Source organism: Bos indicus, chromosome 16, assembly GCF_029378745.1.
Source record: "Bos indicus isolate NIAB-ARS_2022 breed Sahiwal x Tharparkar chromosome 16, NIAB-ARS_B.indTharparkar_mat_pri_1.0, whole genome shotgun sequence".
Taxonomy (NCBI): domain Eukaryota; kingdom Metazoa; phylum Chordata; class Mammalia; order Artiodactyla; family Bovidae; genus Bos; species Bos indicus.
Window position 1 is genome coordinate 31012572 of NC_091775.1, and position 14428 is coordinate 31026999.

The window sequence follows — 14428 nt, forward strand, 5'->3', positions numbered from 1 at the left end:
GCCATATACTAAAGAGAGGCTCAAAATGAAAAGCATAAAAACAAGATGCAAAAATTCAGAGGGATATGCCTACCAAAGCCTGGTATACTTGTATTTTACAATACAAAATTAGTTTCAAGGCAAAACAAAAGCCTTCTTAGTGATAAAAAGAAAACTATTTCACCAGTAATATATAACAAGTAAATCTGTGATACTTCACTTTCTTAGAGGAAGAGGATGTGAAGGAGGAGGATGGTTCAGTTCAGTTCAGTCACTCAGTCGTGTCAGATTCTTTGCGACCCCATGAACCACAGCACGCCAGGCCTCCCTGTCCATTACCAACTCCCGGAATCCACCCAAACCCATGTCCATTGAGTCAGTGATGCCATCCAACCATCTCATCCTCTGTTGTCCCCTTCTCCTCCTGCCCTCAATCTTTCCCAGCATCAGGGTCTTTTCCAGTGAGTCAGCTCTTCGCATCAGGTGGCCAGAGTACTGGAGTCTCAGCTTCAGCATCAGTCCTTCCAGTGAATATTCAGGTCTGATTTCCTTTAAGATGGACTGGTTGGATCTCCTTGCAGTCCAAGGGACTCTCAAGAGTTTTCTCCAACACCACAGTTCAAAAGCAGCAATTCTTCGGCACTCAGCTTTCTTTATAGTCCAACTCTCACATCCATACATGACCACTGGGAAAATCATAGCCTTGACTAGACGGACCTTTGTTGACAAAGTAATGTCTCTGCTTTTTAATACGCTGTCTAGGTTGATCATAGCTTTTCTTCCAAGGAGCAAGCATCTTTTAACTTCATCGCTCCAGTCACCATTTGCAGTGATTTTGGAGCCCAAGACAATGAAGTCTCTCACTGTTTCCATTGTTTCCCCATCTATTTGCCATGAAGTGATGGGACCGGATGCCATGATCTTCGTTTTCTGAATGTTGAATTTTAAGCCAACTTTTTCACTCTCCTCTTTCACTTTCATCAAGAGGCTCTTTAGTTCTTCTTCGCTTTCTGCCATAAGGGTGTTGTCATCTGCATATCTGAGGTTATTGATATTTCTCCCAGCAATCTTGATTCCAGCTTGTGCTTCATCCAGTCCAGCACTTTGCATGATGTACTCTGCATATAAGTTAAATACGCAGGGTGATGATATACAGCCTTGATGTTCTCCTTTCCTGATTTGGAACCAGTCTGTTGTTCCACGTCCAATTCTAACTGTTGATTCTTGACCTGCATACAGATTTCTCAAGAGTCAGGTCAGGTGGTCTGGTATTCCTATCTCTTTCAGAATTTTCCACAGTTTGTTGTGATCCACACAGTCAAAGGCTTTGGCGCAGTCAATAAAGCAGAAACAGATGTTTTTCTGGAACTCTCTTGTCTTTTTGATGATCCAATGAATGTCATATTTGTTGATAACATAATGGTTCCTACCTCATATAATGGAGTAAGATATATCAATATTTCATGATGTTCCACAAAGTTCACTTAACACCTATCAGAACTCTGTGTTGGTTTCAGATACCATGAAGCAGAAGTGAGACCAACTGAGCCAAAACCCACTTGATCTCTGGGTCCTCTGCGTTTTCTAAATCCAGTTTCAACATCTGGAAGTTCACGGTTCACATACGGTTGAAGCCCGGCTTGGAGAATTTTAAGCATTACTTTGCTAGTGTGTGAGATGAATGCAATTGTACAGTAGTTTTAACATTCTTTGGCGTTCCCTTTCTTTGAGATTGGAATGAAAACTGACCTTTTCCAGTCCTTTGGCCACCGCTGAGTTTCTCAAATTTGCTGGCATATTGAGTGCAGCACTTTCACAGCATCATCTTTCAGGATTTGAAATGGCTCAAATGGAATTCTATCACCTCCGCTAGCTTTGTAGTAATGCTTCCTAAGATCCTCTTAACTTCACATTCCAGGATGTCTAGCTCTAGGTGAGTGATCACAGCATCGTGGTTATGTGGGTCACGAAGATCTTTGTTGTATAGTTCTTCTGTGTATTCTTGCCACCTCTTCTTAATATCTTCTACTTCTGTTAGGTCCATACCATTTCTTTTATTGAGCCCATCTTTGCATGAAATGTTCCCTTGGTGTCTATAATTTTCTTGAAGAGATCTCTAGTCTTTCCCATTCTATTATTTTCCTTTATTTCTCTGCACTGATCACGGAGAAAGGCTTTCTTATCTCTCCTTGCTTTCCTTGGAACTCTACATTCAACTGGTATATCTTTTATTTTCCCCTTTGCCTTTAGCTTCTCTTCTTTTCTCAACTATTTGTAAGGCCTCCTCAGACAACCATTTTGCCTTTTTACATTTCTTTTTCTTGGGGATGTTCTTGATCACTGTCTCCTGTACAATGTCACAAACCTCCAGATGATGGTATGACTGTATAATTCTTCCCTCCTCATCTCACCTTCCTACCAGATGCAGAGTCTCAGCACCAGGGCTGCAACTGTAGGTGCCAAAAGCAAGGATAATTCCTAAGAAGAAATTCTAGCCTTTAAACCTTAACGTCAGTATTCCCAAGGACTTGGTAGGGTGAGCCATGCCACTTCCCATCTGGTAAAACGGAGGCTGGCAGGGAATACTGTTGGGTTGCTTGGTCATTCAGATAGGTATTTCTGTATTTATGCAACCCTATACTGCATCAGTGCATTGGTATGGAGGCACCTGCTAGTACTGCTGTTGTCAATCTGGACCAGCACAGGGTCAAACCTAACGTTTTTCCCAAAGGACCAAAAGTTTGGGCAAGAATAAGTGACAAATGGAGAGAAGGAAAAGTAATAGCTAAGGATAAAAGTATAAATAAGTGGATTATGTAATAAGGGAAATCCAATAGTATATTGATGCTCTGTGAGAGACTTAGAGCAAGAGATGGTATTGTCTCTTAGCTCAATTGCACCAGATACCACAAGGGGTGAAGCCATATGTTGCTGAAACAACTTCCTGCTTTTGGCACCTGGCATCGTCAAACGGAATTCTGCAAGCCTGAGTGCCATTGTTCTGGGAGACAATTTAGTCATATGACATGATGATGGACTATATGGTTGCTAACTCAGTGGGACCCTGGTAACACGCCAGAATCTTCTGACTCACCATATGGTGTTAACACCGGCCTTGCTGGCAAGATTGAATCACATTACGTAAGTCTTTTGATAATACCGATATTAATAAATAAGTGTATCGGGAGATTTAGTTAAAGCCTCCTCAGGATATAATAAAATGATCAGCCAGAGAAAGAACTCAATTTTGTTAACCCTCAACTAGATTCTATGCTAAACAGTTCTGCACAAGTTCATCATATGGTACAAATAACAGATCAAAGGGGGAAAACAATTAACATAATTGTACAAAAATATGAAGGCCATCTAATATGGCCTTATTAGATGAATTACTGGTTTCTTTGAATTTATCCCTACTGAGCTCCTCCAAATGACAGACATACTCACACTGGAATTATTGCTCTGTTCATTATATAAATGTTACACTAAATCTAAGCACCACCCCCCCCAAATATGACCATTTTGTTGTAAAAGAGACTTGGCTAAAGGCCAGGAAGTCACCTGTGCAGTGAAGAACTAATCTCACCCAAAGAGATGTCTGGCTTTTGCTGCAGCTACTGGTAGGTGACCTCTAGGTCCTTGGAACATCATACCCAATATGGCATCTTTGTCTGGGGCCTTGGGCCACCAAACAGATTAACAATGTAATTCATGATGATGTAATTTGTTTGGTCCATGTAGTATCACTTTTATCTTTGAAAGGGACTGGAAAGTATCATCTCAACTGCAGGAGAGGGCTGGAGACGAAAGGTCAGTCATATAGACAATATGTGATTGAGCAATCCCCCAAAACTCTGGAAACCAAACGCTCAGGTGAGTTTCTGTAATTGGCAGTACTCCACATGTACTGTCACATGGACACCAGGGAAATAATGCGATCCTAACTTCACAAGGAGAAGAGGACAGAAGCCCTGGGTTTGGTACTTCTCCTGAGAGTTGCCCTGTGCACTTCTTTCTCCCAGCTGATTTCACTCTATACCCTTTCCATGTATTAAACTGGAACTTTAAGTAGAAGAGCTTTCAGTGAGTTTTCTGAATCTCTCTTAAAAATTATTAAAATTGAAAGTGGTTTTGGGAACCCCCCAAGCTGTAATTGGTGCCAGAAATAAGGGTGGTCTTTTGAGACTGGTCCCTTTAAATTGTGAAGTTGGCCCAGATTCCTTGCAGTTACTGAAATACTAAATGCACTGTAAGACAATGACTATCTTTAAGTAAAATGATCTCTATAATGGCTGACATCCCAACTTCACCTACAACTCTAGTCTGACAATTTCTAACTGTAAAACGATCTATTCTTTAGTAATTTTAAGGTATTACACAAATAACTCCTTCATTAGTAGTATCAAAAATTCTAGTTTTCAAATGAGACTCAGACCTGTAGGAGACTGAAGGGAGTTTTTTTATTAGCCTTGGGCTTCAAAGTATTTCTATTTCATTTTAAAAGTATAATAATTTTACATATACCAAGAAAATAACTGACAAATCATACTATATATCCATGCTTAAAAGAGAGGAAATCTGCCTGAAGCCCTGGTGGAGGCCTGTACATACCTATCCTTCATAAAATCTTATGGGATAAGGGATGAAAAAATTTTTCTGAAACTGAATTCTGTGTTATTTCCCTCAACAAATTCTATAAAAATAGGTTTGATCCATTTCTTGTAATGTATCAGTATACTTTACCCTAGAGTTAACCATTTACATAAAACAGTATTAACATTAAGTAGGTGAGGTTTATAAAAACTATAGTCATAAATCTTGAATACTGAATAAATTCCATGAGGAAAAAGAAGTGATGAAGAAATCCATGAAAAATAAGTGAATTGTTTTTTGCCTTTTGTTTTATTTTTGGACCACAGTAAGGCCAGAGTACTTCAAAAAATACTTTCCACCCTAGGATTTGTTGAAGCCAATACTTAATATTTAAGACAAACACAGGAAAGCACACACATTCCATTATGTTCCACAAAACCAATCTAATTTGACTTCAGAGACAGAGTCTATCCAACAAAAAGTTGGTGTGCATGAGCCCTTCGGATTCTTGTCTGATCCGAAATGTGAGCATTTTTACATGAATAAGCTATATACCAAGTAAAACAAGTATAGGCAAGCATGAAAAACATGAAAACATAACAACAACTTCTGCTCATTAGTTATCTTTTCCTGATTTAGGTTCTTCATTTTTAATTATAAGTTCTATCTCATGATTCTTTACTCATACAAATATTCTGCCATTGTTTTATTGCATGCACTTTAATCTACCTAAATCCATTGTGGAATGATAGGAGAAAGAAAAGGAATGAATAATCACCTAGATAAATTACTACACTATGAGGAAATACAATCCAGTGGACATTCCACAATGACTGATTTAACTATTTTTTAAGTTTATGTATAGTCTAAATACTAGATGCAATAGCAACTGTTTCTAAAATATGATTTGACAATGGGAATGCTATATTGCAAAAACCAACTAACCCACAACCAGTAAGAAGACTTTGAAACAAACACAAGGTTCCCTGTCTAGAGGAAGGAAACCTCCAGACATACATAATAAAATATATCTATCCAAAACAATAAAGGAAAACATCATAGTCTCTACCTCCAGAAGCTTAAAAACTATGGAGAAAAAGTATTGGTTACTTCCAATCATGTTCGACTCTTTGCGACCCCTATAGACTGCAGCCTACCAGGCTCCTCTGTCCATGGAATTCTCCAGGCAAGCACAGTGGAGTGCGTTGCCATAAGGCAAATATAAAAGTAAAGCATTTGATCAGTACATTATCCTATACTTTAACACAGCATACAACAAATTACAAAGTGATCATTCATTACATGTACCGTTTATATTAGCTCATTTACATATATATATATATATATATACACACACACACATATACATACACACACACACATAGTTCCTTTGGGCTTTCCTGGTGGTTCAATGGTAAAGAATCTGACTGCTGATACAGGAGACACAGGTTTGGTCTCTGATCTGGGAAGGCCCACTGGAGAAGGAAATGGCAACCCACTCCACTATTCTTGCCTGGACATCACCAGGGACAGAGGAACCTTGTGTGCTACAGTCCATGAGGTCACAAAAGAGCTGGATATGATTAAACGAATACACAACAACAGTTCTTTTATATTATCTATTTCACTGAAGAGATTCATTCATCTCAAATGTGTCTTCCTTTACTTCATACTACGATTTCTGCCAAACTAGTTGGGAGTGATTTGTGTCAGTCTATGATTGGGTTCTCTATTCTATCTACTGATCTATGTGCTTATTCCTCCACCATTACGAGAGTCTTGCTTAAGACAGCAATATAGTATGTCTTAATATCAGCTACAGTGATTCTTCCTACTTCATTCTCCTTTTTCAAAACCATTTTAGCTATTTTAGTTCTGTGGCCTTTCCATATGCACTTTAAAATAAGCTTGGTTTTATCTTTTAAAAAAATCTTCACTAAATTTTATTTATCTTATATTTCGTGCCCCCAAACGGACAAGAAGCTTGTCTTCAGTGTCAGAACTGTATGCTATACTTATTAAAATTTCACGTATAAATAGCACAATGCTATTTGTAAAAGAGGACTCAACAAATATTTCCTCAGTAAACTACTTGCTGAAACAGTCTATCAAGAAAATGGGAATAACATTTTAAGAAGTGCAATGATGCACCTGAACATGTTCACTGCCAAGCAAAAAGAAAGACAAGAAGGGAGAAAGAAGAGGGATGGAAGTGGTCATAGGTTGATAAGAGAAAGAGAGAGTACATGTGTGTATGTGTACATGTGTCAGACAGTGGGAAAGAGAATATGTAAATTTTGATAACAGAGACACTATAAACATTTAGATATTTAACCTAAAGAAGAGATGACTTCAGAAAGCATAATGACTATAAGATAAATTAGATGATTATATTTGACTCTGAAGGCAAAACTAGGACCAATGATTAGGAGAAAAAGAAATTCAGCTTACCATAAAGTAAAATTCTGTAACACTGGAGTTGTCCAATAATTGAATGAATAGGATTCATTTAACATTAAGTTGTTATTGTACAGTAGCTAAGTCAGATCTGACTTTTTGTGACCCAATGGACTGCAGCATGCCAGGCTCCCCTGTCCTTCACTATCTCTCAGAATTTGCTCAAATTCATGTCCGTGGAATCAGTGATGCTATCTAACCAACCCAGCCTCTGCCGTCCCCTATTCCTTTTGCCTTCAATTTTTACCAGCATCAGAGTCTTTCCAGTGAGTCCACTATTCACATCAGGTGGCCAAAGTACTGGAGCTTCAGCTCCAGTCCTTCCAATGAATATTTAGCACTGATTTCCTTTAGCATTGACTGGTTTGATCTCCTTGTTATCCAAGGAACTCTCAAGAGTCCTCTCCAGAACCACAGTACGAAAACATCAATTTTTCAGTGCTTGGCCTTCTTTGTGGTCCAACTCTCAAATCTGTAAATGACTACTGGAGAAGCCATAGCTTCTGACTATATGGACCTTTGTCAGCAAAGTGATGTCTCTGTTTTTAATATGCTGTTTAGGTTGGACATAGTTTTCCTTCCAAGGAGAAAGGGTCTTTTAATTTCATGGTTGCAGTCACCGTCTGTGGTGATTTTGAAGCCCAAGAAAAAAAAAATGTCACTCCTTCCACTTTTTCCCCTTCTATTTGCCAGGAAGTGATGGAACTGGATGCCATGATCTTAGTTTTTTGAATGCTGAGTTTTAAGCCATCTTTTAAACTCTCCTCTTTCACCCTCATCAGAGGCTCTTTAGTTCTTTGTTTTCTGCCATAAGAGTGGTGTCATCTGCATATCTGAGGTTATTGGTATTTCTCCTGGCAATCTTGATTCCAGCTTGCGATTCATCCAGCCCAGGATTTTGCATGATGTACTCTGTACAGAAGTTAAATAAGCAGGGTGAAAATATACAGCCTTGACGTACTCCTTTCCCAATTTGGAACCAGTCTGTTGTTCTAGGTCTGATTCTAACTCTTGCTTCTTGACCTGTATATAGGTTTCTCAGGAGACAGGTAATGTGGTGTTAAGAGGTATTAACACCTCTTTAAAATTTTTCCACTGTTTGTTGTGATCCACACAGTCAAAGGCTTTAGAATGGTCAATGAAACAGAAGTAGATGTTTTTCTGGAATTCTCTTGCTTTCTCTCTGATCCATCGAATGTTGGCAATGTGAACTCTGGTTTTCCTGCCTTTTCTAAACCCAGCCTGGTACTCAAGCAGCACTGAGGGTTGAAATGGATTTCAATCCAGATGTCAATATCAGAAACATAGTTGATAGCCAGAATACTGTGTTGAGAATAATTATAAGACTGCATATATAGTCGGTGGGAAAGGGTCCTATGATCAGTTAAGAATATCTATCACAACCTGGCAGAAAGGAGGGTAACAGAAATACCTTATATTTACTATCTCTGTATCTGGATGTATTATTTTCAGAAATGATTATTCCTTGTTGAGAATTTAGATGTGAGCCAAGTAAAGTGTCTCTAAACTCCGTAAGTCTAGGACTATCCTTTAAATGTTTGATGAAATGATATCTTAAAGTATTTTTAAATGACAGCCCTCAGCTACAATCTTGGATTACTGCTTAAGCAACAAAAAAGCACTTCGGAGTTCTTATACTATAATTCACTCTGGAGACCACAGTACCATCTTAAAAACTGCACTGTACTTTACAATTTTTAATGTGTGCATGTTTTAGTTTTCAGTAAAATTTGTGATTATCAGATATCAACAGAGAAAAGCATGCAAATAGGAAAAGTAAAATTGAGATCTGAAAAATACAAAAATTTTTAACCAAAAATATTATTTTAATGATGTCCCAAAACATTACTAATTAAATCAATCATCATAAGATATCCACAACATAAGATACCCACATCAAAATAAACACTGAGGCAGAAAAATTTTTTTCTTCCCCCATTCCTGTTCTTCACAGAGATTACACTTATCACTTGCAACTCAAAAGAAACACCCATTGCTCTCTTGGCATAAATTATCCAAAGTGAAGTCACTAGACCAGCAGCAGTATCAGTAGCATCACCTGAGAAGGTGTTAGTTAGTTAGTTAGTTAGTTTAGTCACTAATCGTGTCCGACTTATGGGGTTCCAAGAGTCGGACACAACTTAGCGACTAAAACTAAGTAACTAACACGTTCTCAGGTGATGCTACTGATCCTGCTGCTGGTCTAGAGATGCCAATTCTCCAGCCCCATCCAACCTACCAAATCAGAAACTCTGGAGTTTTAACAGCCCTCCATATGACTCTGATGCATATCCTGAAGTTTTCAAACCACTGTCTTAGAAAATGGTTGCTCTTTCTAACACGCCAGGATCCCTTTGCCTGCTTCTCCTTAGTGTCTCTGCTCTCCCACATTTTGTACAACACTAAAGATTTTCTCATCTGAATGATTAATTCACCAATAACTCTGGGAGGATTTCCTACTTTCTTTCCTTTTAAAATGTGAGGCTGCCTTTTAAACCATCCAATAAGTTTTAACATTTTTTATTACACATAAATTATGAGATGTTTAAATAGAGATTTTTAACATTTGAAAACAGGCATAAAAGCAGGCCTATATAAAAGTCATTTTGTAAATGGCCTTTTTCTTTTCATTCCATCTGAAACTATATACCAAATAACACATTTGTGGAAATTTTTAAACTAAATCATTACACCTGTCAGTTTACAAAGAAGAAATCATCCCATGGCCATCAAAATGATCACTTTCTTACAAAAACATCTCTTCTGACATTTATATAATCCACTCCTTCACTGCATTTTACTCACCTGTGTACATAATGCAGCTGATGAACTGAATCAATTGCTATCACCATCTCAGCCAAGTAAAATCGAGCCATGTCTTCAGGCAATCTATCTTCAAATTTGCTGAGTAGAGTAAGCAAATCCCCACCAACATAATAATCCATAACCAGGTACTAGGAATGAAAATATAAAATGTACTCAATAAATATGAGTGAAAAATCAATGTACTTAATGTACAGCAAGGTCAAACAGCACCAGATCAAATACTTTTCTTGTTAGTTAACAAGAAGCTATGTAAGATGACCAGGAGCACTCACAATAAGTCTTAAAAATTTCATAAAGTAGTAAATAATCTTCTAACAACTGGTACAGGGGAAAACATGGGATTATCATTGCTTTGATGTTGTCTTTAAAAGTGAAAAATAACATCATTATCGTCAACCTACAACAACAGACCACAGTTTTACCAACATTTCATATAAGATAGTCATTTATGTTGAATAAATTCATCTTCATCATCACTATATTTTCCTTATTTCATCTTGAACCAGTAAAGACTTTTCTTAGGTATACATAAACAGAGGAGAACTAATTTTAGATACAAACTCTGATGGGTATGTAATATTGTGATTTATAATAAGAAATATATATATTTTTGGAATAGAGCAGAGAATTTCTTAAAACCATTGGAATTTAGAAAGATGGTAATGATAACCCTATATGAGAGACAGCAAAACAGACACAGATGTATAGAAGTCTTTTGAACTCTGTGGGATAGGGCAAGGGTGGGATGATCTGAGAGAATAACATTGAAACATGTATATTATCATATGTGAAACAGATCATCAGTCCAGGTTCGATGCATGAGATAGGGTGCTCAGGGCTGGTGCACTGGGATGACTCAGAGGGATGGGTTGGGGAGGGAGGTGGGAGGGGGGTTCAGGATGAGGAACACATGTAAACCCATGGCTGATTCATGTCAATGTATGGCAAAAACCACTACAATATTGTAAAGTAATTAGCCTCCAATTAAAATACATAAGTTGAAAAAAAAAACATTGCAATTTCCCAAATGACAAGATAAAGGTGTCTTTTGTTATTTATAACAAGTTCCTTTCAGCTACACTAGAGTTTATAAGGTGACTTTTGGAAAACCTCTAGGAAACCTAAGGATGGGGGCTAGTTGCCTGGGGCACCAACCAAGAGTAGACTATCAGAACTTTCAGTCTCACACCCTCACCCCCAGAACCCTCACTCGTGACCTCCAGGGAAAGGAACTGGAAGTTGAATAAATCATCAACATCCATATGATCCAGCAATCCCACTCCTGGGCATATATCTGGAGGTAATGATAATTCAAAAAGATTCATACACCCTCAATGTTCATAGCAGTACTATTTATGACTGTGGAAGCAACCTGAATGTCCACTGACAGATGAAAGGATAAAGAAGATGTGGTATATATACATAATGGAATACTACTCAATCCTTAAAAGCATGAAATAATAACACTTGCAGTAACGTAGATGGATGTAGAGATTATCATATTAAGTGAAGTCAGTCAGACAGAGAGAGACAAACACCATATGGTATCGCTTTTCTGTGGAATCCAAAATGTAACACAAATGAACTTATTTTCAAAACAGAAACAGACTCACTCACATACATAGAAAACAAATGTAGGTATGGTTACCAAAGGGGAAAGGAGGTGGGAGAGGGATAAATTAGGAGTTTGGGAATAGCACATATAAACTGTTGTATATAAAATAAACAATAAGGTCCTGCTCCATAGCACAGGGAACTATATTCAATCTTCTATAATAAAACATTATGGAAAAGAATATGTATTCTATGCATGTGTATGTATGTGCATACCTGAATCACACTGCTATACACCAGCAACTAACACAGCATTGTAAATCAACTATGCTTCAATTTAAAAAAAAAATCAATGGCCAATTATTTAATCAATCTAAGCAATCATGCTTAAGTTGTGAGGCCTTCATAAAAACTCAGCCTGGGGTTTTACAGAGCACCTAGGCTGACGAACAAGTGGAGGTGCTGGGAGAGTGGTACAGCCTGGGAGTGGGCATGAAGCTCTGTGCCTACCCTTCACATCTCTTTCATTGGGCTATTCCTGAGTTCTGTGAGCTGCTTTAGCAAAGAAACTGAATTTGAGGAGGGTGGTAGAAAAATCTCTCATCTACAGCCAGGAGGTCAGAAGCACCAGTAACAACATGGACTTTGCTTTGGGGAGTATATAGTGGGGACATCTTGAAGGACTGATGCCTTCTCTCGGTGGACAGTATCAGAATTGAGTTAAATTAGAGGACACCCAGCTAGTGTGGGAGAATTACTTGACATGTAGAAAATCCACACATCTAATGTCAGAAGTGAAGTAGTGTGCAATAATGTAAATAAAAACAATAGTGTCCCATTACAGCGTGTGTACACCAAAAAGATAAAACAAGGAGTACACAACTAAACGCAACCTGGGCTGTTAGATTAGAGACTATGTCTGTCCTAACTTTTTGCTATTTTCTAGACTTCTTCGTTATTTCCTGGATATGTATTACATACACATGAGTATATTGTTATGTTACATAGTTTATGTTATACTAACATAACATAACACTAACATAACATAGTTAGTGAGCGAAAGCTAAACATAGTGGAAAGAAAGAAGGTTTTGTACTCAGAAAGACCTGTATTCAAATTCTAACTGTGGGTTATAAGTAGCTTTTGAAAAATTAATTCCTTTGGCACTTTACCTTCTTATCTATATAACTACAATAATGATACTTTCTCCAGAGTACAGCATTTACAAGAAGGTTAGTAAACAGAATATATTTAAATGCCAGTTATAATGTCTTTAAGGTGATTTTATTATAGAAGAGAGTTACTATTTCAAGTTTATTACCAAGCTGACATTAAGATTTAAAAGTCTTGAGAAAATTCACATTCTTATTACTATACATTAAAATTATAAGCATGGGCAATTTTGTTAAATTAAAAAAAAAAACATTTCATTTTGTTAATCCCTGAAAATCAGGAAAACAATATATTTCAAATTATGGTCTACGGTTTACTTGCTGTATTTACTAAGTCTAATGCTTAACAGACTGTCAAGAAGGTTGCGCGTGTGTGTGTGTGCGTGCGTAAAGTTGCTCAGTCATATCCGACTCTTTGCAACCCCGTGGACTATAGCCCGATAGGCTCCTCTGTCCAGACTAATTTAATGTAGTAAAATTTTGTTAACCTAAACATGTTGCTAAAATTGGCGATGGATATGGAGAAGAAATCCACAGCTCTAACTTTAAAAAGAAGTACTCTGAATATAGTAGCAAACATAGAAACTTTTCAAATAAAAAAACGTATCTTTAAAATCTAATATTTATACATAGAAAGTCATAAAACATAACTTACTCTCCAATAAACATTTACTAGGTACCAATCAGGATTTCTTTTTGGTAGCACACAGAGTATGAATAGATCAAAGGCTTTTACATAAAAGCTCTTCTCTCTTGAAAGTGTACTCTATCCTTGCCATACCAGAATCCTAAAGTCTGAGTATACCATCTATCAATAAACAGCTAAAAAATAATCATCCTATCATTTTCCCCATCCACCATCACCATTTAAAACTTAGGCTCTGAGAGTCACCAACTATTTCTACTTTCATCCTCATATGCTTTGTGCTTCTCTTAACAAACCCCAAACTCCATGAACTCCTTCCCTTCCAATCTTTCAGTGTGCATCATGTATCTCTTCTACAGTATACAACCATCCTTAAGACAGAATAAAACGTAAGTACTTAAGTGTTCCTTGCTCTCCTATCCTGCCTGCTAAGAGTGTTCTGCCTCTGACTATTCACATTTCCCCCCACCTTGTCCTCAGAGGTAGAGTATTCAGCAACTGGGGAAAGGAAGAAGCAGAAAACACACAAGGAGACTGGCAAGAGAAAAGAAAATGAACTATACTCGCAACAGAGTTTTATTGTTAGGCAGACAAAACGCATCCAAAAAGGCAGACAAGTAATACTCTCACGTAGGAAAAAAAGGCCCTTTTCCTCTACAACATATCCCGGTGACTGTCTCTAAGTCATTCTTTTATGCTTTCTCCTTTACTATTCACTAAAACATTCAACTAAATCATCAGGGTTTTTGTTGAGTCTGCTGCTGCTGCTGCCGCTAAGTCGCTTCAATCATGTCCAACTCTGTGCGACCCCAGAGACAGCAGCTCACCAGGCTCCACCGTCCCTGGGATTCTCCAGGCAAGAACACTGGAGTGGGTTGCCATTTCCTTCTCCAATGCAGGAAAGTGAAAGTGAAGTCGCTCAGTCGTGTCTGACTCTTCGTGACCCCATGGACTGCAGCCTACCAGGCCCCTCTGTCCATAGGATTTTCCAGGCAAGAGTACTGGAGTGGGGTGCCATTGCCTTCTCCATTGTTGAGTCTATTTCCTACTAAATCTGTGAAGTCCATCTACTTCTAACCCTACCAACTATCCTAATCCAGGCTCCGGGCCTCTCTTGATTATATCACTACTGCAAGTTTATGGCCAAAGTGAACAGCTTTCTATAATACATTTATTCTGT

The 14428-nt window shown here is 37.9% G+C and overlaps 1 protein-coding gene across 19 annotated transcripts in view; it reads right to left on the reverse strand.

The window, feature by feature from the left end:
* Window positions 1–14428, reverse strand: part of CDC42BPA (CDC42 binding protein kinase alpha) — a 299393-nt gene that overhangs the window by 161317 nt on the left and 123648 nt on the right. For all 19 annotated transcript variants that reach the window (XM_070768074.1, XM_070768072.1, XM_070768070.1 and 16 more), the window contains exon 5: window positions 9856–10004. In XM_070768074.1, coding sequence (XP_070624175.1) covers window positions 9856–10004 — 149 coding nt within the window. The remainder of the gene's footprint in view (window positions 1–9855; window positions 10005–14428) is intronic.